Source organism: Orcinus orca, chromosome 17, assembly GCF_937001465.1.
Source record: "Orcinus orca chromosome 17, mOrcOrc1.1, whole genome shotgun sequence".
Taxonomy (NCBI): domain Eukaryota; kingdom Metazoa; phylum Chordata; class Mammalia; order Artiodactyla; family Delphinidae; genus Orcinus; species Orcinus orca.
In genome coordinates, this window is record NC_064575.1 from 50,463,205 (window position 1) to 50,487,482 (window position 24,278).

Consider the following 24,278-nt stretch of genomic DNA (forward strand, 5'->3'; position numbering starts at 1 on the left):
AGAGGCCGGCGTGACGTTGCACCAGCCTGAGGTGCGCCGTGCCTTCTCCCAGGGTAGTTGTCCCTGGATCACGGGACCCTGGGAGTGGCGGGCTGCACAGGCTCCCGGGAGGGGATGTGTGGATAGTGACCTGTGCTCGCACACAGGCTTCTTGGTGGTGGCAGCAGCAGCCTTAGCGTCTCATGCCCGTCTCTGGGGTCCGCGCTGTTAGCCGCGGCTTGCGCCCGTCTCTGGAGCTCCTTTAAGCAGCGTTTTTAATCTAACCCTCTCCTTGCGCACCAGGAAACAAAGAGGGAAGAAAAAGTGTCGTGCCTTTTCGGCAGGTTCAGACTTTTCCCCGGACTCCCTCCTGGCCAACCGTGGCACACTACCCCCTTCAGGCTGTGTTCACGCCGCCAACCCCAGTCCTCTCCTGGCGCTCCGACTGAAGCCGGACCCTCAGTTCCCAGCCCCGCCCACCCCGGCGTGTGAGCAGAAAAGCCTCTCGGGCTGGTGAGTGCCGGTCGGCACCGATCCTCTGTGCGGGAATCTCTCCGCTTTGCCCCCCGCACCTCTGTTGCTGTGCTCTCCTCTGCGGCTCCGAAGCTTTCCCCCTCAGCCACCTGCACTCTCAGCCCGCGAAGGGGCTTCCTAGTGTGTGGAAACCTTTCCTCCTTCACAGCTCCCTCCCACTGGTGCAGGTCCCGTCCCTATTCTTTTGTCTCTGTTTATTCTTTTTTCTTTTACCCTACCCAGGTACGTGGGGGGGGGTTTCTTGCCTTTAGGGAGGTCTGACGTCTTCTGCCAGCGTTCAGTAGGTGCTCTGCAGGAGTTGCTCCACGTGTAGATGTATTTCTGGTTTATCTGTGGGTAGGAAGGCGATCTCCGCGTCCTACTCCTCTGCCATCTTCCCGGAAGCCTGTCAGTATTTCATTGTCACCTTTTGATACTCTTTCCCTTGTATACTCCTGAAATATGACCATTTTTCCACTTTAGTGGATTCTAAGGAGGAGACATGAAGAAGATGGGTTTTAAGCATATGCATTTAAAATTCAAGAAAACTTAGGTCCTACTGGTAAAAAAATGTTGTGTGACTGATATTTTCTGCATGGTATAAAGATATGGTTAATACAGTTTCATAAAATACAAATTTCCTTTTCATGCAATGAAGCACTCTAGAGCAGGACATAAGAGTATAATGAGGGAGTATAGAATAATAAAGACCTCAGCCTGTGGCATCAGGCTGAGTTTGACCCCCACTTCTTACTGACCTTAGGAAGTAATCAACATCACTGATTTTTCCATTTCTCTATCTCTGTGAGTTTAATTATTGCGATAGAGTTGGTTAAATTGTCTCCCCAGTATCCATTCTCCTCTTATAGTAATAGAAATTTCTATGGTAGAAATTTTCTTGATAGAAATAGACTTCACTTCCCAAATGCAGTCATATGACTAGGTTATGGCTACCGGATGGGAGCAATACTTCATGTGAATTTTTGCGACAGGACTTTAAAAGGAAAAGAGTGTGCCTTCCTTTTTTACTTTTCTCCTTCCTTCTTGCTGGAAAGCAATTATAATGGCAGGGCTGGACCTGCTACCTTCAACTCTGAGATGAAAACTGCATGCTGAGGATGACAGAACAGTAAGATAGAGAGAGCCTAAGTCTTCAGTAGTGTGGTGGCACCATGGATCCTCTAGACTCAGATTGTTGAGTGAAAGAGAAATAAGCATTGTTTTTGTTGACACTTCTGTTATTTTCTCTTGTCACAGCAAATTTACTATTGTCCTAAATGATACACTTATAGGACCTACTTCCAAAGACTAATGCATGTAAAATCACGTAACATAGTGCTGTAAGTGCTTGATATGTTCATGCATTCATTTCTTGCACCTTGCTTGAATGCCTGCTGCATTGCCAGATACTCTGATAAGTGCTAGGATAGTATGTACAGAATGGCTAGAACAGAAAACTGTGACAGCACCAAATGTTGGGGAGGACGTGAAGAAACTGGATCACTGATTCATTGCTGGTGGGAATATAAAATGTTACAGCCACTCCTAAAAACGTTTTGGCAGTTTTTTATAAAACTTAACATGCAGCTGCCATATAGCCCAGCAACTGCATTCCTGGGCATTTATCCCAGAGAAATGAGAACTAATGTTCATACAAAAAACAGTATATAATTAATTTTTCTCATGTTAAAACCCAAGCTAGTAGGTACTCCAGGGGACTAGGGTGACTCTCTTTCATGATGTGGTCTTAGACCCAGAATTCCTTTTATCTTGTTTTTCCACCATCCTCTGAGGTATACTTTATCTACATGGTCAATGTTGGCTCACCATTACAGTGTCTAATTTTAATCAACAGGAAGGGGGAACAAGAGAAAACAGTAGACATGTAGTTTCACTTAATGACATGGCTCTGTCATCTTATTGACCCAAACTTAGTAACATGTCCCTGCACCCAGCAGCCAGGGAGGCTGGAAAATGTATTCTCTAGACGGAGTCCATATACCTCACTTAAAATTCAGAGAGTTTTATTGCTAAAAGGAAGAAGAAAAGATTGCAATTAGCAATCTCTTCCACAGTGGAATTACGCCACACACACACACACACACACACACACACACACATGTTTGTATTAAATGAATTTTTACCTGAAGCAGTTTATCATTTCAGAAATATTTATGATCTCCATAAAGCAACTGCTGCTAACTGACTTTGTACAGGCAGTTCTCTGAGTAGTTAGCAGTTCCCCCCCTCCCTTTTTTTTTTTACTTCGTTATTGAAGTATAAGATACATACTGGAAAGCACACAAAACTAAGGGTATGGTTTTGTGAATTTTGTAAACTTAACCACATCTATGTTGCTAACTGTTCAGGAAATGGAACCTTACCAGAACTCCAGTATTCTCCTTCTTGCCCTCTTTTGGTTATTACTCTGAACCCCGAGGGTAACCACCCTCCTTATTTCTAACATCCTAGATTTAGTTTGGCATATTTTAGAATTCATGTAAATGTAATCACACAGTATATACTCTTTTGCTGTGGCTTTAGCTTACATTATGTTTGTGGGATTCATTCTCATTTCTTTTTAGTATCCCATTTTGTGAATATACCATAACTTATTTATCCATTTTACTGTTGATGAGTATTTGGTTAGTTTCTAGTGTTTGGTTATTATGGTAGTGATGCTACCAGCATTCTAGTACATACCTTTTAATTAACCTATATACTAATTTCTGTTGGGAATTTAAGGGTGGAATCACTTAGGTAAAATGATCATATATGTTCACCTTTAGTAAATATCTCCAAACTGTTTTCAATTTGGTTGAATCACTTTACACGCCTACCAGCAGTGTAGGAGAGTTTTAGTTGCCCTTGATCAGGGGGTTAGCAAATTATGACTTATTGTCTCTTTTTGTACAGCTTAACAGTTGATAATGGGTTTTGCATTTTAAATAGTTGGAAAAAATACAAAAAAGATTGATATTTTGTGACACATGAAAACTATATGAAAATTAATTTTCAGTTTTCATAGGTAAAGTTTTATTGGAACATAGTCTTGCTCATTTAGTTATGTGTTGTCTGTGACTGCTTTTGTACTACAGTTGCAGAATTGAGTAATTGGGGCAAGCTGTATGACCCACAAAGCCTAAAGTATTTTTTTTTTAAATTAATTAATTAATTTTTGGCTGTATTGGGTGTATTGGGTCTTCGTTGCTGTGCGTGGGCTTTCTCTAGTTTTGGCGAGCGGGGGCTACTCTTCATTGTGGTGCACGGGCTTCTCATTGCACTGGATTTTCTTGCGGAGCATAGGCTCTAGGCGCGCGGGCTTCAGTAGTTGTGGCTCGCGGGCTCTAGAGTGCAGGTTCAGTAGTTGTGGCCCATGGGCTTAGTTGCTCCACGGCATGTGGGATCTTCCTGGATCAGGGCTTGAACTCGTGTCCCCTGCATTGGCAGGTGGATTCTTAACCACTGTGTCAGCAGGGAAGTCCCCTAAGGTATTTTCTTTTTTTTAAAATTTTATTTATTTACTTATTTTTGGCTGTGTTGGGTCTTCGTTGCTGTGCATGAGCTTTCTCTAGTTGCAGAGAGCAGGAGGTGCTCTTTGTTGCGGTGTGTGGGCTTCTCATTGCAGTGGCTTCTCTTGTTGTGGAGCACCGGCTTCAGTAGTTGTGGCTCGTGGGCTCTAGAGCGTAGGCTCAGTTGTGGCGCACAGGCTTAGTTGCTCCTTGGCATGTGGGATCTTCCCGGACCAGGGCTCGAACCTGTGTCCCCTGCATTGGCAGGTGGATTCTTAACTGCTGCACCACCAGGGAAGTCCCTCCTAAAGTATTTTCTATATGGCTCTTTATAGAAAAAGTTTGCTGATATGTATTTGCCAACTTTTAGTATTCTTAGTCTTTTTCATTTTAGCTTTTCCAGTGGATGTGTAGTGCTACCACATCGTGACATTATTTGCAGTTATCTGATACCTAACAATGTTAACTTACTTTTGAAATAACTTTTGACCATTTGGATATATTATCTTTTGCTTGTTCAAGGCTTTTTTGCCCATTTTTCCATTGAATTATTGGTTTATTTTTGATTTTTAGGTAGTTTTAAATTTTTAATATGCTGTGCATACAAGTCCTTTATGCATATACCTATGTCTATGTATGTGTCTGTCTATGGCAAATATTTTCTCCTAGTCTGTGGCTTGAATTTGCATTATCTCAGTGGTGTTTTTATGAAAGGAAGCTGTTATTCTTTTGATGACAGAGATTAAAAATTTCTTTTAAGTATTTAAGAAATATTTTAAAATATAAAACAAATTTTTACATAGCAAAGGCATACATTTCTAGAGTAATTTATTCTTCTTTAAGGCAACATTTTTACAACTGCTTCATTGTTGAAAAAAAGAATTTGACCTTAAAAGTTGGAGAACTAATTAATTTTTTCATTAATTAAGAAAATTATTTAAAAATAAATTTTCATTGCATTTTTATTATTTCATTTTAGATATTAAGGGTGAAAGTGAAACAATGCTGAATCCTGAAGAAGTGGCATCTTTGGAGGAGTATATTCCTACTCGACATACAAGTATTACTCTCCTCAAATGTACTTTCACAATTTTCATGGCTGAATTCAACTTGCTGGATCATTTGCTACCTGTCATTATGGGAGAAAAGGTATATTTTGTCATTCACTACTTGTTTTCTCATACATGTATATTTATTGGTCCTGTGATATTGTAAGAGGAAGTTGATTAAGTAATAGAATATCAGAATATCTGGCTATATATAATAGTTATCCATGATGAAGTTAAAGCAATGTAACTACGATTATTAATTCTTAGAAAATAATTTTTATATATTATATAAATAAATAAATAGATTAAAAAAATAACCTCAAGCTAAGGCTCTATAAATAAATGTTGAAGAGCATTTGCCTTGATGTCAGACCATGTACAAGCTATGACACCTTAGGACACTGCTTTATATCTCTAAGCCTTGTTTTCCTTTTCTGAAAAACAAAAGAAAATTATATTTTTCATGTAGGCTGACAGAGTCAGCCAGTAAAGAAGCAACAAGCCCTGATAGATTCAGATAGTTTATTACTTACATAGACAGCAAAAGCAAATCAGTAATGGTGTTGGCTTGCCTTGTCCCTTTCAGGACAACCCTGAATCTAGAGCTCCAAATGACCTGCAGGACACATGGTAGGGTACCTTGTTGACAAGGATTCAGTTCCACACTGCACCTAAGCAGTTATATAGCCTACAGCTGTACTCTGAGAGAGTGGATGGAAAGCCCCGTGAATGAGGGATGCTGATGAGAAAATTTCCCCATAGCAGTGTTTCTCAAGATGAGAAGTCGACTGAGAAATGGTCTTTTAGCAGTTCTGCACAAGACCGCCTATTTTCCCCTGTTCTGATAATATCATAGGGTGCTCCACCAAGGCTTAGGTCTTGTGTGGTTTAGCCTTGCCTTGTGGGCTCCATGGATTTTAAGATTGTCTGGGTGCTGGCATAGAGCAGTTCCCCCAAAGTACCTAGCTCCTAGAATGATTTTGAATATTCAGTGAGATAATGCATGTAAACCATTTTGCACATGTTAGGAACCCAGTGATTATTACTGTGTTTCTTAATGAGGACTTATTAGTTGCTTAATATTTTAGGTCTGTATACAATGTATTGCTTTCTGAGTCTGCCATATACATATAAGGTATTATCTGTTATCTTTAATTTATTATTTTGGGGGTTATATGTCTTTTAATGGTGACATGATGATTATGGAAGTAAAAATTGTCCTAACTTTAAATCGAACTTATGGAAGTATGGCAGAGAATTAAGATATATCAGTTTCATTTTGTGTATTTGCTCTCTATCAGCCACTCATAATTGTTCATTGTATTGCTGGGTAAAGAGATCATCTGGGGAAAATTTCAGTGGAGAAGAATTGAAATATGACAGTATATGCATGAACTTTAACTATGGTTAATAAGTTCAAGAAAGAGACAAAAAAGTGGAAGATTTCAAAAGACCTCAATCCATTAAAAAAAGAATGAAATGAAATTCTGGAGCTGAAAACTATAACACAAACTAGAAATAAAAGGATGGAAAAAGATACACCATTTAAGTGCTAATCAAAGGAAAGATAGAGTGGCTATTTTAATATCAGAAAATGTAGAGCTTAAGACAAGAGGTATTGATAGAAATAAAGAGTCATTCCATAATGATAAGTGTTAACTCAAAGAGTGAACAGTAGATAATTCTCAGATATGTTGAATGAAAGAAGGCAGACATGAGTATGTACTGTGTGATTCTGTTTAAATGAAGTCGAAGAACAGACAAAAGAATATTGGCCACCCCTGGTGGGGATTTGATATTACCTGAGAAGGGATATAGGAGACCCTTTTAGGGTGCTTGAAATGTGTGGTGGTTACATACATAACAATTTGTTGAACTCTATGTTTAAGATTTTGTGCTTTACTGTATATTATATCTCAATAATCCAAAATAAAGTCCCTTACTAAAGTAATTGCTCAATATGTGATGGTTTAAAAATTATTAATGAGTCAAAAAGGAAGAACTGTATCTTCAACTTATTTTTAGGCACAGTGTTTCTCAATAATGGTACTATTGGCTTTTTGGACTAGGGAAGTATTATGTAGTTTTACCATCTTTAGCCAATGCCTGCTAAATGCCAGTACTGTTCCCTTATTATTATGATAATGAAAGACAGATAAAACAATTAAACTGTTCTTTCCACACCTCTGGATGGAGGGTCATACTGTTCCTCATTGAGAGCTACAGGTATGGGAATAAGTTCAAGGGCTGGAAGGGGTGGCTTGCTAATTGGGTTCATACCCTGGACATGTTGAAATTTATCTCCATTTACTTGGAAGCTTAGAAGGATTCTGTAACGCTGAAAATATGAAGCCTACCTCGAGATTCTTAGGACTTTATGAGCCTTTAGCATGTTTAATATTAGTAGATATGATGTGGATTGGAAATTTTTCTGTCCTGCAAACTTTGCTTATTGTATCTTTCAGATTGTCTTGAGTAGTGCACTTAGTCGTTTAGTCATCTAAATGTGTATAAAGGGAAAGAAGATAAAGGCTCTGAAATATCTAGGATTTTTTTGTGTGTGTGAATTATTGAGCTTAAGAAAATACCTTCAATGTACTGAGGCACGTTGTGACAATATTCTAGTTGACTGAAAAAATAAAAAGCTTTAGCTAAAAGGGCATTGATAATTTCACAGTAAATAGGCATTCTTTGAAATCTGGGATATACCTAAAAATAGGTAGAAGGTGTTTCTATTTGGTTACAGTAAGAGAGTCCCATAGAAAGGCATCATTTCTAGGATGATTTGATATCACTGCATAATGTGTCACTCTGAAGCTTGTATAGAGGGCATTGCACATCAGTCACTTTCTCCTGAAATATAAAGTGAACACTGTTATTTTCTAGAACTCAAGTAATTTCATGAATACTACAAACTTCCAGTCTCTTCGGCCTTTGCCATCCATTCAGATACTGGTGGATAAAATTAATCTGGAACATTCTGTGCCGATGTATGCTGAACATTTGGTGCATGTGGTCAGCAGCCTTACTCAGCCTTCTGATAATCTGCTTCATTATTGCTACGCACATTGCTACCTTAAGGTATGAAAAGTGAATTTTCTTGTGTATTAGTATTTGGTTGGCTTCGGGAGAATTAAATAAATCTTTTTTTTCTTAGAGTTGTAATTTTACAGAATTAGTACCCTGTAAGATGAGATTTAAATAAGATATGATAGGTATATTCATTATTCAGCATAATTAATATAAAAATAAAAGTGTACCTATTTTAAAGATTTCTTCAATTATTTGGTGTTAATAGCTTGATATCTGTAAGATAATAGTAATTATAATTTTTGAAGATTGCATATATCATTGATTATAAGCAATGTAAAAGAGCACTAAGGATGTTTTAAAAGATTCATGATTTCTTTGAGGTGAATATTTGTGAGAGACAATGTTTTATAAAGCAAGTTTAATACATTTTTTTTTAGTTATTTTCCTCTTATTGAATTCATGTTAATTTCTTAATGCCAAGGAAAACTTTATTACTTTAAATCAAGTTATGTAAAGTTAATTATTGGAGACTTTGCTCAGCTCTTCCATCTCTTTTTTTTTTAATAAATATGTGATACATCCCACCGTAGGTACTTACAAATAGATAAGCTCAGATGTTGAGTAATAAGTGTTTTTGCTAAGCAAATACACATGTATAATCTAAGTAGAGATAGCATGTACCTAATTAAATTTTGTTTTATGGACTAAAGGAAGCTATGTCAAGTTGAAATCAAGAATAAGTACTAAAGTGAGAGAGTGGCATGGACATATATACACTACCAAACGTAAAATAGATAGCTAGTGGGAAGCAGCCGCATAGCACAGGGAGATCAGCTCCATGCTTTGTGACCACCTAGAGGGGTGGGATAGGGAGGGTGGGAGGGAGGGAGATGCAAGAGGGAAGAGATATGGGGACATATGTGTATGTATAACTGATTCACTTTGTTATAAAGCAGAAAGTGGCACACCATTGTAAAGCAATTATACTCTAATAAAGATGTTAAAAAAAAATAAGTACTAAAAATGCACTAAATTTTATGTAAAGTACTGAAAATTAGAGAACTCCAAAAATAAACTCCTGGCTTTATTGTTTCATGCTTTATAGTTTGATGTTTTGAAGTTCTTAAATATTTATGTCTTTTTTTTTTTTTTTTTTTTTTTTTCTGGTACGCGGGCCTCTCACTGTCGCGGCCTCTCCTGCTGCAGAGCACAGGTTCCGGACGTGCAGGCTCAGCGGCCATGGCCCACAGGTCCAGTCGCTCCTCGGCATGCGGGATCTTCCCGGATTGGGACACGAACCCGTGTCCCCAGCATCGGCAGGTGGACTCCCAACCACTGAGCCACCAGGGAAGCCCAATATTTTGTGTCTTTGTAGAGTAAAAAGAAAGCAATTTAAAGATACTAGTTTTAGATCACCTCCAGGCATATTTAAATTTAAGGTGTTAAAATTTGATTGTTTTCAAACCATGTAGAGTGGAAAAACTCATCTTTTTCTAGATGTCCATGCAAAGCCCATTTTTAAGATGATGGAGAAGGAAATTCTACTTCCTTGATGGAGGAGTTGACAGTATTATGTTACAAAGGGGTGTGGACATAGGAAAGTATGATTCTTTGGACATAATTATTATAATGATCTGTAACAAGTGTTTTATGTCATGCGGAGAGTAGCAGAAGGTAGTTTTGAAAGTTAGATACATACTTGTGCTTTTTTATTCACTCCCACGATTAATACACCAAGGTGTATGATTTTTTTTTAATATTGGCACAACTTGAATATCAGGTTATATTGTTAAGAATATTTGCCTTGTTTTATCAAAGCAAGTATAATTTTAGGCAGTTCTTTCCAAGGTATTCTACTTTCGTGGGATTCATTCATTTGGTAAATACTGAGTTCTTTCCATACTGCAGACACTCAGCGTTAAAGATGAAACAGGGATGCCCTATCCTCAAGGAAAATGGTCACCTAAGCTATTGGTCACCAATATGGTTGTCATTCATACTGACATAAAAGTTATTGGAATAGTTGTTTACCACTACTATTTGTTAATATGTTAAATGCTCACTTGAATTTCCAGGGAAATGTAAGAGTTACAGTGTAGTCTAGATACAGTTTTGGTAAGTTTGATTACAGCTGTAATGGATAAGTTAAATGTCCCAGGAAGTCAGGTGTTGGGCATAGTATAATATATGTAGAAAAACTTTTCATTGGTATTAAGAATATTGAATACTCTCGGGGCTTCCCTGGTGGCGCAGTGGTTGAGAGTCCGCCTGCCGATGCAGGGGACACGGGTTCGTGCCCGGGTCCGGGAAGATCCCACCTGCTGCAGAGTGGCTGGGCCTATGAGTCATGGCCGCTGAGCCTGTGCGTCTGGAGCCTGTGCTCTGCAACGGGAGAGGCCACAACAGTGAGAGGCCCGCGTACAGCAAAAAAAAGAAAAAAAAAGAATATTGAATACTCTAAAAAATAAAGTCTTTAGTCTTGACCACTTGATTACATTAAAAAAAATTTCATTGCATTTCTGGTGCTTCTTCAGTGGCCTAGTACATTTTAAAAAAACTTTCAGAACTTGGTAGAGCGTTTTAGTTTTGTGACTGTTTGGAACTGACGAAAAATACCGATTTGTTTTAAGGTTTATAGCAGTTCATGTTACTTGGCATGATTACCGTAACCTTTGAGGAAGTTTTCAAAGTTTAATTTTCATTATTACAGTGTTGAAATATTACAGTGGAGGATTTAGATGTCTATTTCATGTGTCTTTGGCATTTTAGACTCAAGTAATTTTCAATTAAATACTCAAATAAATGCTTAAGTTTTAATTTTGTGTATGTAAATGTGACTGTATTGACTATTTGACAAAATAGTATATAGTTCCCACTTCATGTAATGAAGTTTATTAATTGAGAGTTGGCATGGAAGAAAATATGCAGGTGAAACTTTCATATGTCTTACCAAGTCCTCTGTATTTAAATGCTAAACCCATTTTTGAATAAGTGTGGCATCAAGTAGCTAAGACATTGAAAGGCACCTAAAGTTTGAAACATATATAAAAAATTTAGTGAAAGCATTATGTAAACTATAGAAAAATATATAAATTTAAGGCCTTTTACTCATAAGGATCAGCTATGGCAGATGCTTCAGAGAGATCAGGAAGGTTATAGTAGAATCAAAACCCTTTGAATTTTTTGGATTTGGGAGTTTTTAACCTCCAGTAAATAGTTTTCCCTGGGGGTTTCAAGGAATTGTGCTTTCACACATGGCTGGTGGATATATAATTGGTATCATTTTGGAGAGTGTTTTTGCAGAATCTAATAAATTTGAAAACACATCTACCTTACACCCAACCATTCCAATTTTCAATATATATACTATAGCAGGGGCCAGCAGACTTTTCTCTGACGGTTCAGATAGTAAGTGTTTTAGGCTTTGTGGGCCAAGAGGGAAAATTTAGGATATTGTATAGGTACTTAAATAATAGAACAAATTTCCATGAATCTTGAGTTGACAGAATTCAAAATGTAAGATAGGACTCTTTTTTTGTAATACAGTTTTACTAATGAGAAGAAGGAATTCTTTTTCTTGGGATAACATTTCACCTAATTGGGGTTTCAACTTAGTATTCCCTGTCATCAGTTCAGTTATAAATGTACATGTGTAAAAATTATTCTTAGGTTGTAGGTAGTACAAAAACAGACAGTGGTTAGAATTTGACCTGTATACTGTAGTTTGTTGACCCTTGTCCCAGAGAAATTTTTGCATATGCAGATATGTACAGCTAGAGGTCTATAAATACCCACATGGATAGCTCTCTGAGGCATAATTTTTGGTGGGAATGTCAGGAAGCATAATGGTATATATAGTATGATGCCATTTATGTAAATTAAGAAAACAAAATAGTGCTAAAGATTGTTCACAGATATAAAAGGGTTTATAAAGGTATAACAAAAGGGTGGGATACGTTCTGAACTCCTGAAAGTAGATTTGGGCGATCTGGGCATCTAGGCTTGGTGGGGGTGCCAATGAGACTAGCGTGAGGGTCATGGATCAGGTAAACTTTAGTTATGTTGTAAGGTTTTAAATTTTTAAATAATTTTATTGAAATAATTTACATACCATAAATTCACCTTTTTTAAATAATAGAAATTAGTGATTTTTAATATTTTCACAGAGTTAAAGCAACCATCACCACTATCTAATTCCAGAACATTTTCATCACCCCAAAAAGAAACCATTAGTATTTACTCTCCATTGACTCCTCCTACCCCCTGTAAACACTAATCTCTTTCTGTCTCTATGTATTTGCCTATTCTGGATATTTCATATAAATGGAATCATACAGCATATGGTTTTTTGTGGCTGGCTCCTTTTGCTTAGCATGATGTTTTTCAAGGTTCATCTATTCTGTAACATGTATCAGTACTTTATTACCTTTTTATGACTGAATAATGCATTGTTTAGATATATACTATATTTTGTTTATCCATTTATCTGGTTGGTGGACATTTGTGTTGATTCCAGTTCTTGGTTATTAAGAATAATATAGCTATGAACATTTCTGTATAGGTTTTTGTATAAACACAGGTTTCATTTCCCTTGGGTATATACCTAGGTGTGGAGCTGCCTGTTCTATGGTAACTGTATCTTTAACATTTTTAGGAACTGCCAAACTTTTTTTTCCAAAGGGATTCTTGCATCGTTTTACTGTCCCACTAGTAGTGAATTAGGGTTCTTATTTCTCCACATCCTCACTGACACTTGTTACTACTGTCTTTTTGATTTTAATCATCTTGGTGGTTGTGAAGAGGTATCTCCTTATGGTCTTGATATATGTTTCCCTAGTGACTAATGATGTTGAGCATTTTTTTTTCATCTGCTTCTTGGCCATTTGTATATCTTCTTTGGAGAATATCTATTCAAATCTTTTGCCCATTTTAAAATGAAATTATTTTGTCTTTTTATTGTTGAGTTGTAAGCATTCCTTGTGGATTCTGAAGGATTTTATTTCATTAAAAGTATAGGTGACAACATGACATTCATTTAAAAAATTCTGAGTGATGAAAAAAATTACTTATTTATTGTTTCCTCACTTAAATTGTTGGTGGAAAAAAATTAGGAGAAAATACTTAATTTCTCTCCATAAGAAAAGAATATAAGTATCAGTTTCAGTCCAGTGTTTCTTTTTGTTTCAATGGATACATGAATAGAAACTAGATTTAGAGGGTTTAAGGAATGAGTAGGCAATGAAAAAAAAGGTGGCATTTTCCAGCCTACTTTTTCAAGATTTTTGCTGATGACAGATGAGAAATGGAATTTTACTGATGGTTGGAGGGGAGAGGTAGTGATGAGAAAGATTGTTTTTTCTTTAAGAGTAAGTGGTGAATCAGCCATATTTTTTTGGAGAGGGGAAGCAGGGAATAGAGAGAGGAAGCAAGGCAGAGTGAAATTGTGAGCTAATAGATGAGCTAAATCAGATGAAACATCATATTGCTGTTCCAGCAATAGGTAATTATGAAGAAGTCCTTTATCCTTTTTAGACTTTATTTTTCCCATATGTAAAATGAGGTGATTTAGTTAAATTGTTTTCTTATTGGATTCTTTAAAAGGTGGCACTGCATATTTAACTTTCCATTTAATGTCATGTGTAAGTCATCTTAGTCAAGTTGGCATTTCCTTCAGCTAAAACTTATATTAGTAGTTGCGCTTACTGCTTCATACATTCTTGATGCCTCAAACTGTTGGTTTGCAGTGTTGTTAATAAGTATTTTTATTCTATTTCTGAATATATGAACAATCCTGGTGAAAACAACCTCAATTCATACTGTGCTGGTTTTCCTTTTTCTAGATAAAGTATTTGTAATCTTGATCAAGGGTTGTTGACAAGTTATTCGGTTATATAGGTATTGTAAATCTGTGTGTCTTACTGCTGTGATTTAAAAGAGAGAGTTGAAATTGGTTATTTTGAAATAATTATTTTTGATGGTTATTTTGAAATAATTATTTTTGATTTCACTGTAATTTATACTTGCTTGAATGTTCTCTGGAGTCATCTCTGGACAACATGTACATTTAGTAAAAACTTAAAAAAATTACAGAATAATATGCAGGACCTTCCCCAAAGTCCCTTGCAGTTCTGCAGACAACCAGCAGGGGATCTCCTCAACACCCAGTTTCCATCTGAGTACATTAATGATAGTGTCTGTGATTATACTGTTGGGACATTTATAGAGTATTAGAAGGTGACTCGAGAGAGTTCTTAGTTGAACACAGATAATCTAGTTTGATAAAGTATTACCCTGATTCATATTCTAGAAATATTTGGAGGTTGGGCATCGTTTGAATAATCATGCTTTGTATTAAGTGGTATTAATAATTGCAAATTTCAGAAACTTTTAAATATTGGCCCTTTCAGAGGAAATATGAAATGCTGAAATTGTACAGTGCCCAGAAGTTCTTTGCATATAGTGTTGCTTAGAGCAAGTCTTCAAAGAATATAAATGTGGCATAACTTAATTTTTAAGGCTGATCAATTAAGTATTAGAAACATGCTTTTTTCTTTTTCTTCTCAGTTCTTTATTTCTTGCATCTTGGTTAATAGTGGGATTTATAGTAATCAATAGGTATATCACTTTCATTTTTCTTGATAGTAATTAAGTAGGTAGGCCCTTTGAAATGCAGTTTTTCTTTGAAAGTACAAAATTCTAACTAATGTTCATTTTCCAAAATGTTACTTCGTTCACTGAAAACCGACTTTACAGGAAAAGATTTGACATTGTCAGTTTGATGAATGGTAGGAGCAGAATAGCTTTTTGAAACTGTTTGGAAGCAGTTTAATATTACTTTCTAAGAAATTGATCATTAGTTTATGTTCATTAAATGAAAGTATTTTGTATTGGAAATTAGTTACTGAGGTATATTTTAAACATGTTTCACTGTAGAATTTAGCAGCTAATATTAATCCTAGAGATAAGAAAGTTAGTGCTTTATAAACCCAAGGAATAAAAAATAATAATGAAACAAATGTTGGGGTTAAACGGCTTTTGCATGTTGTTGGAAAACAGTAACTCTTTGTTTTGTATCTCTGTGTGTCAGTGTTTCCTGTTTGAGACATTTACTTTATTGAAAATAATGGAAGAAGAAATATATTCAGTTCTCTGCAACGTTTCGTGTAAAATGTGATGTTACATTGATTCTTCCCATTAAGGCAAATGTAGTTTTCAGGAATTTCAGGGAATGCTTATAAAATTTTTGAGTGTGACATGCTAGTTTTAAGAATAAACTTATAAAGAGTAATTTATGCCATGTACCAAATTACCTGAGGTGAAAAACCTCAGCCCTACCATTATTTTCACAAAAGAAAGGGAAAAGATGTAACATTATTTAGGATATGTTTGGATATCCTTTTTGTGTGTGCATACTGTAAGTTGAAGGCAAAATACTTTCTAAGATTGTTTTTGTTGTAGTTAATATTCTTTTAGGAATAAAATGATATAACAATGATTTATTAACAATATCTGTGATGTGCACAATGTAGTCAGTTTAACAGAGAATATGTGCATTGTAGCAGACAATAAAATGCTAAATGAGAGTTATGTATAGAAATAAAATGTGAAACCTAAAATTGGTCAAAAGAAGAGTAATCTTGCAGGGATATGAAAGAAATATTGTGTATTTAAATTTCTTAATTCTGACTTAGTTAATGTCAGATTTAATAGAAGAAAATGTTGATGTTTGGGAAGTGGAAAAAGACATCAGAACATATTTAGTGTGCAGCTGTTGTAGAGCAAATTGAAACTGACGTATTTCATCCTGTGCTTACTAAAACTTTGTCTCTGTGAACATTTGGATCTTTTCTTTTTGTTGCAGATATTTGGTTTCCAGGCAGGACTGACCTCTTTGGATTGTAGGGGATCTTACTGCATACCTGTACCGATTATTCCCTCTTTCAGCACTGCTCTTTATGGTAAACTTCTGAAACTGTCCACATGCTGGTAAGTATTGTGTTAAAGTATGGTTTATGGTAATTTTCACTTATTATCTTAGGAGGGGAAAAAACCCAATCGTATCTGTCTTATGCCAGTGTGTTAGTTTTATATAAAACCTTAGAAAAATATGTGAAGTTAATACTTCATGTATCTTTTTTTTACTGAGATGTTAAAAATCTCTTTTAAATATCTGAAATCTATTAGGTTATAGTATTTGTGGTGGTGATAACTGTTGTTGGGGTAATAACTATCAATCCATAACGCAGCTATAGTAAAATGTTGCTTTTTCACATTGTATAGGAACTCCAGGGCAAGTACTTTATTTTTTTTTTTCTTTTTCTTTTTTGAGAGGTTACAAAGATTTTTTAATAAGTTGCAAATAATATCAAGGCCAAAGTATTTTTCAACTAAGTAACAATTTCATGTGTATTCCTAACCACTGAGTAAAGTATATCCATGACATAGATTTAGTATATTTGACATGTCTGTTTACAGTCACTCTGCATTTGGGCAGAAACTGATTTTAGCCCTTACTTTCATTTAGTATTGGATTCCTTTATTTGGAGGTCATTCTTCCTGAATTAAAAGAGATTTATAAAAAGAGAGTCAATAGTTACTAATCATACCTTTTTCTTTCAGTTGAAAGCAGTGTTTTTAATATTAAAGAAATAATTGTTTAAGTGTATGAAATAAGATTTAAATAAATGAAATTATATTCTAGTGAAATATTTCTGTATTTTAAAATTTGGATCATTTCAATTATTGGGAATACATCTTTGCTTTTTCCTTCTAATTAGTATTAAGCTTATTTTTGTAGGATGTATTTTCATTAGTTATTTATGAAAAGCAACATAACTTTCAGAAAATAGATTTGACTTCTTTATCTAAAGTACTTCATTTGTTAAAAATATAGTTCCTTTAATAATATATAACTTTTAAAATGAAATTTGTGAAGTAAATGCTAACATTTTCAAAGAAATTTGCCTGTTGATTCAGAAAATTAAAAAAATATAGAACTTGAAGTTAATTCAGTCTTGGAACCAGTTCTTCTATAAAGTGAAATCACTGTTAAATTACTTTATTCTTAATTTCTCTTGATAAGTTTAATTTTGTCCTTAGTCATCCATAGTCCTCATATGGCACTTATGCTGTGTAGAGATTCACTTTTCAACTTTTTATTATTGTTTACATGTTGCATTTGAGCCAAGTATTATATTCTGATCTATTACAAAATACCATGACTTACCAGTTGATAAGTCAATATCAACTTTAATAGATATTTGTATCTGTTGATTTATTTATCACTCATGACCCTAAAAGTTTATTAGATACAATGCAGTTCACCGTGGGAAACAGTTAAGTTCTTTTTAAAAATAAAACAGCCAAAATTTCCAAAGTGAATTATAGCCTTTTTATGAAAAAAGTTGAATATTTAAATAGGTAAGACTTATGTCAAGGATGTGTAAGGCTTACTCTAAATATTGCCAAATTTGGTTTAAAATATATCTGCTGACATCTAAATGAAAATATTCCAATTAAATACTAAAAGCATGAGATCACAGAATGCTAATATTTATTTGGATGTGATTTTCTTTTTTTGTAGTTAAGACCACTTCTACATTATTTCAGTGGTATTTTTGCTATGCTTTACAGAAGTATGTTGTTTTGAAATAGTTTCTTTAAATTGTTTTCCTTAGCAAATACAAAGTAAACTATAATTATTCTTAGCAGCTCTAAATTGAAAGTAATCAGTACAAAACTCAATAAATTGAGATGTATCTTAGTTAAATGAAATGAATAAAATACCAGATAAAATACATCATATAATACTTGAATTAAATAGAAATCATATGAGAACTGAGAATTCTATTTAACTGTTGCAGTGAGTGAGGATTATGTCAGCTCTGTCCCCATTCATGGTCTCTCCCTTCCGCAAATTATACAAGCTGTTTCATTTGGACTTTTAAAATTCACATTTCAGAGTTTCTTAAAGCACATTTATGAAGCTGTGTTTATATTTCATGCTGTAATGAGAAGAGCATATTTACTACAGGCCACAGCATTTGAAACAAAGGCATTTTATAGCACATTGAAAATTTTTTAGTTGGTACGTTTGAGTTAGTAATGAAAATCTAGATTTTACTTAAATCAGCAAAATAGTGTATAATTTTTGTTTTAAAATATTTCTAAATTGAGATATTAATTATATGTGAAGCTGCAAACAATATTTAATTTAATCAGGTTTGGTAATTTTTAAAATGTGTGGCTTAAGTAACATTTAAAAAAAGTTATTTCTCTCCCATTTAAATGTTCATGTTAATATATTTTAACCTGAATGAGCAAGCTATTACAAAACTCCAGTTTCTTAGATTTTATTTTTTTCAAAATATTTTGGTTACATTGTATCTTTCATTCTATATTACATAGTTTTCAAACATAAAAAAATAAACTTTTCAAAAAATTTTTTTTCATTTTTTTATATCAGGTTAACTTTAGCTGTTTTAGTTCCTTCGAACAGGACTGAAATGTGTAGGGTGTGGTGAGAAAAGCAGTGACAAATAATAATTAATGACATAAATCTTGAGCAATTAATTTAAATTTTAACTTGATTCTTTTTTTGGTATGAGATGTTTAAAAAAGGGCAGTAAATGGTTGGTTAAAGGACAATAAAGTATGATAGCATTGTTTTTGCTAGCAGAATTAAGCATTGGTCTACTGTCCATAGTTATATTATAAATTTCTACAGTGATAATGCTTTTAGGCTTTTAGATATATTCTTGGCCTTAACACTTTTTTCAAAACAGAGAAATGATAAACATTTCAACTCTTTCAAAATTTCTGATTTAAATATTAATATCTTATAGAAAAGTATGTATATTATGATGTTTCATAACTGAACTGAATGCTTGGTAACCAGCTGCAAGATCAAGAAACAGAATATTATCAGCATCCCAAAAGCCTCTCTCTTTCATCCTCCTCTAGTGTTAATCATTATCCTGGTATCTAATAGCATATATTCTTAGATTTAATATAAATGGAATCATACAACATATATTCCTTTTTTGACTGGTTCTGTCACTTAAAATAATTTGTCAGATTCGTCTATACTGTGTAATGTAGTTTTTAGATAGTTTGCCTTTGTCACTATACAATGTTATATTGCATGAACATTGACGATTTACACATTCTTGATCTGCAGTTTTAATTTAAAAATAGGTGCCTGAAGTTTGTGTCAATTTCTTTTTTTATTCCTTTGCCATTTTTTCTTTCCCTTAAGATGCTTCAGTTGTATTAGGGGATATTAGATGTCATTAAATATTTTTCATTTTTCTGTGTCTTGATGGGCACTTTGCTAAGTGTTGGGATTGGGGAAAGAATAAAGTAGAATGCAGTGAGGGTAAAAGATATCCCCTCACCAGGAAGACTTACAGTCTAGTAGGGGAGGACACAGACACAGATGAAAACAGTTGTCATTAAATTGCAAAATTGAGGCTTAAGCAGAATGTCTTTCTTGTTAGTTTAAAAAAATTAGAGAATTTCTCTAGGACCTCAGGAATGGCTTCAGAGAAGTGGCATTGGAATTGGGCTTTAATGGCTGAATCAGTTAGATACCCAGCTATTCAGAGGCTGGTTAGGGTGTAGAGGCTTCTAGGTGACAATATTGTCTGGACAAAGTCAGGGTTAGTCCATTTAGATCTGTGAAGGGATACAGTGGGGGAGGAATTTGGAAGACTACTTTGGGCCTGGACTTGTACACAAATAAGGATGTCTACACTTTTTAATATGAACACTTAAAAATAGTTAAACCAGTTAATCAGATATTCATTAGTCGCATTACTTTCTGATCAGGCTGTTAAACTACAACCATAATATAGTTTCAAGTTCACTTTCTCCTATAATTGAGGGTTCAAAAATGTGATCTTATTTATAAATAAATTTTGGAAGTTCAGAGAAAAATTACTTTGGCTTAGAAAGTCATGGAGAAAATGGAGAAGGTAACTTTCAAGCAGGTTATTAAAGAATGGGTAGGATTTGAAAGAGAATACTGTACTTTTTTATACAGTGTTAGGCACTTAGTTTAACAAAATTTTCATAACAACCCTGTGAGGTTAGGTGATATTCCCTCTTATAAAACTAAAAAAACTCAGAGAGGTTACATAACTTGTCCAAAGTCACATAGTGGCTGGACAAGGATTCTCATGGAGGGTTATTTGATTCCAAAGTCCTTGATCCCTTCCTTACCCGAAAGGAGTGAAGATATAAATTATCTTTTGTTAATCATCTTTGAAAAGCTCAATATACTTTCTTGCCTTATAGTAAATATGAATTTCCATGTGTAGAGAGGCTAGTTATGATAGTACGGCTAGTAAGTCTGAATTCTCCTAGTAGCAATTAATAGTATATAGATATTACTATGCTGCTAATCTCGTAGAATTGAAGTTTATTAGAGTTAGGTGGAATCTTAGGTATTATCTCAATTTCTGAGACTTTATGACATAGCTTTGATTTATGGTCATCTATCCAAGGCTTGAACATTTTATTCAAAGGGAGTTAGCTACTTTCTGAGGCAGCCAGATTCATTGTTGGGCAGCTCTAAAGCTCTTTCTCATATTGAATGAAAATCTGTTTCATGTTTCTTCTTTTTCATAATTATTGCTTATTTATGTCATGAGCCATTTTCGTACTCATAGGAATGTGGGAAAACACGTATTTCTTTACAAGATTAAGGGATCCATCTAAGTATCCATTCCTTACTTAGCACAGTGCCAGATAGCTTGGTTTTGACTAGTGAAGTTATTGAACAGTTTATTTGTGGGAGGAAGATGCTTCTGTGGAGTCTGTGTTTGAGTTCAGTGTTAAATGGGAAATACAGGATTTGGTGCTAGTAGGTTCATGGTATTGATAGGGAGAGGTGATCCTTTTGCCTCCCTGAAATGGAAACTGAAGCAGCCATTTTTCTGCTGTAACACCAGAGTAAATACTTTTAGCTTTAATGGAAGCTGGGCCCTTCAAGTATAAAAAAAATGCCCATAATATTTATTAGCAAACAGAGAATAAGTAACCCACCCAACAGGACTGAAAATGGTGTTTGCTTAACTGCCCAGTTTGAGGCCTTAGGAACATAGAGTTGGGTGTTTTTAATGTTCCTGGAGATAGATCTTTTTAATTCCCTTGTTTCCAAAGCTGTGTTTATTTTCATCTGTCTGCTTTTGTGATTCAGATTCACATTCTCTGTAGCAGAATGTCTTAAAACTGGTAAAATTTAACTGAGATGTTAGTTCTCTTATCTCCACTTGAGTGGCAGCAGCCTGATTTTCAGCTTTGGTTCTTCTGGCGTCTGGAATATGATTTCATGGAATGCTTTGAACTGAAAAGAGACACCGACATCATCTATTACAATCTTCTCATTTCAAAGATGAAAAAACTGAATCCCAGAGAGGTCAAGTTACTTAGTTAAGAGCACACAGTTAATATCAGTGCCTCGATTTGATTTTCATTTTCTTGATTCAGGGCTCCTTCAGCTGTATCACACCGCTTTAAAAATTATTATTGTTTTAATTTTTATCATGGTAAAATTTACCATTTTAACCATTTTTAAGTGTAAGTTCTGTGGCATTACGTACATTCACGTTGTTGTGCTGCTGTTACCACTATTCATATTACCACTATCCAGAAATTTTATATTCTGTACCCATTAAAACAATAACTCCCATTCCTCCTTTCCTTCAGCTCCTGGTAACTACTATTTTACTTTTTGTCCCTATGAATTTGACTATTTTAGATGCCACATGTAAATGGAATCATTGAATATTTGTTCTTTTGTATTTGGCATATTTCATTTAGTGTAAAGTTTCAAGATTCATCCATGCTATAGAATATATCAAAATGTCTTCCCCTCCCCCTTCCCCCCTCCTTTCCTTCCTTTCATTCGTTTTTAAGTTTGAATATTTCATTGTATGTAAATACCACATTTTGTTTATTTATGCATCAGTGGACATTTGGATTATTGCTACCTTTTAGCTATTGTGAATAATGCTGCTGTGAACATGCATGTACAAATAATCTGTTCGAGTCCCTTCTTTCAGTTCTTTTGGGTATATACCTAGAAGTAGAATTGCTGAATCATATGATAATTCTATGTTTAATTTTTTGAGAAATTGCTATTCTGTTTTTCACAGTGACTGTACCATCATTCCCATCAACAGTGCACAAGGGTTCCAGTTTTTCCACTTCCTTACCAACTCTTATTTTCCATTTTTTGATGATAGCCATCCTATTGAATATAGAATTATATCTCATTGTGGTTTTCATTTGCATTTCTCTAATGATTATTGGTTTCTTTTGAAGTATAGTTTGCATACAGTAGTATGTTAGTTTCAGATGCACAACATAGTGATTCAGCATTTAAATAAATTATGAAATGATCATGGTAAGTCTAGTGACCATGTTACCATACAAAGTTTTTACATTATTATTGATTATATACCTTATACTGTATATATATCCCCATGACTTATTTATTTTATGACTGGAAGCTTGTACCTCTCAATCCCTTTTACCTGTTTCACCCAACCCCCTACTTCTGCCATCTTTTCAAGTGCTTATTGCCATTTATAATCATCTTTGGAGAAACATATATTTAAGTCCTTTGCCCATGTTTAAATTGGATTGTTTTTATTGTTGATTTGAAGGTGTTCCTTATATATTCTGTATATTAATCCCCTATTATATATATGTGATTTTGTAAATTTTTCATCCAATTCTGTGGGACTGCATTGCTTTTCAATGTTAAGTCTGTCTACTTTAACTCCAAAGCCAGAAGCTGAGTTTATCTCCTTTATATCATTTACTTTTTGTTTGAAATGTTAACTTTTAGATTTGACACAGTTTTTCTTAAGAATTGGTATAGCTTAAGCAAGTAAAACGTGGTAATGTGTTTATTTGGAATAGGTCTACTTAATTTGGGGAAGAGAAGAAAGAGATGAATTTGTTAGAATTCTTTGGGTTGTTTACCAGTTTATCTTCACAGTATTTTTTGCTCTTACTGTTTGTGAGATGGCTTACTTATAATAGATTGTTTTTCTACAAAATGATTTTGTAACTTTTTGTGGTATAGGGAGATCTTTTTCTGCTTAATTTTCTTCTCATGTTTTAAAGTTATATATCTGTTAAGCTCTGCAAAAGGTAGATGTAGTGCTTGACATATGGAATTTATAAGTCTTTAGGTTATAGACAAGTTCAGTACTGCAAAATAAAACAAAAATTAAAAATGAAACAAGTGAACAATTAAATCAAATGACCATTCACCTCATTACTTTCTTTTATTCGGAATAGGTTAGGAGGACATAGGTTTTAGAAATAGTAGGAAGGTTGGGTTCTTAGTACCTGTTTTTAACATGAATTTATAAATACCTCATGGTTCCCATTCTGGGTGGACATATATATATGTCATGTTTTGAAATCCATATGCATATTTGCTTCATCACCTTTTTTATTAGCAATAAGATGTATTAATTATGGAAACTTTTTAAAAAAATAGGTAGTGCTAAAGGAATCCAAAATTATTTTCGTGAGTATTATTTATTAAAAAAAATACTATCATAGGCCTAGTGCTCATTGCTATTCAATTTGAAATCAAAGAGAATATTGAAATATAGCTCTTTGAAGTATTATCAAATGGTAAATCAGTTCAGCCAAGGCACATACTCTGATTACAAATTATTTCTCTAGTGATAGATATTAACATTGAGTTTAACAATCTGATGATAGAGAATATGTTTTAACAAATACAAGCAGATATGAACACTTATCTGTGTATAGTCACATAGCTAAACATTTCAGGATAGACTGGGATTCATATGTTAGTTTCTGAAAAATCCAGCATTGTTTGCTTTTTTGCTCTGTCACATCCTCTTGAAATGGACATACATTGCAGATACAGGTTTCTGTTTCAAAGATAGGTGAATCAAGTGAATGAAAGAGAGGCGAATCAAATATTTCTTCATCAAAGTAAGATTCAAACGTATCGAAATATGTGAATGGCATCTATTCCAATCAAATAGCTGTACAGTTCTTAAAAATTTACAGATCTTTTAAAGAAGCTTAGGGAAGTTTGAAAGTGAGACATACAGCAGTCTTCATTTGTCTTTGACTCAATTCATGCATTCATTTTGTATGTCATCTTTGAATTTCCTTAGAAAATACATTTTTT

At 34.4% G+C, this 24,278-nt stretch overlaps 1 protein-coding gene across 14 annotated transcripts in view; it reads left to right on the top strand.

Annotated features, from left to right (window-relative positions):
* VPS13B (vacuolar protein sorting 13 homolog B) overlaps positions 1 to 24,278 on the top strand; it is an 802,268-nt gene that overhangs the window by 100,072 nt on the left and 677,918 nt on the right. For all 14 annotated transcript variants that reach the window (XM_049700204.1, XM_033438214.2, XM_049700207.1 and 11 more), the window contains exons 14-16: positions 4,984 to 5,153; positions 7,940 to 8,134; positions 15,948 to 16,072. In XM_049700204.1, the coding sequence (XP_049556161.1) occupies positions 4,984 to 5,153; positions 7,940 to 8,134; positions 15,948 to 16,072 (490 nt within the window). The remainder of the gene's footprint in view (positions 1 to 4,983; positions 5,154 to 7,939; positions 8,135 to 15,947; positions 16,073 to 24,278) is intronic.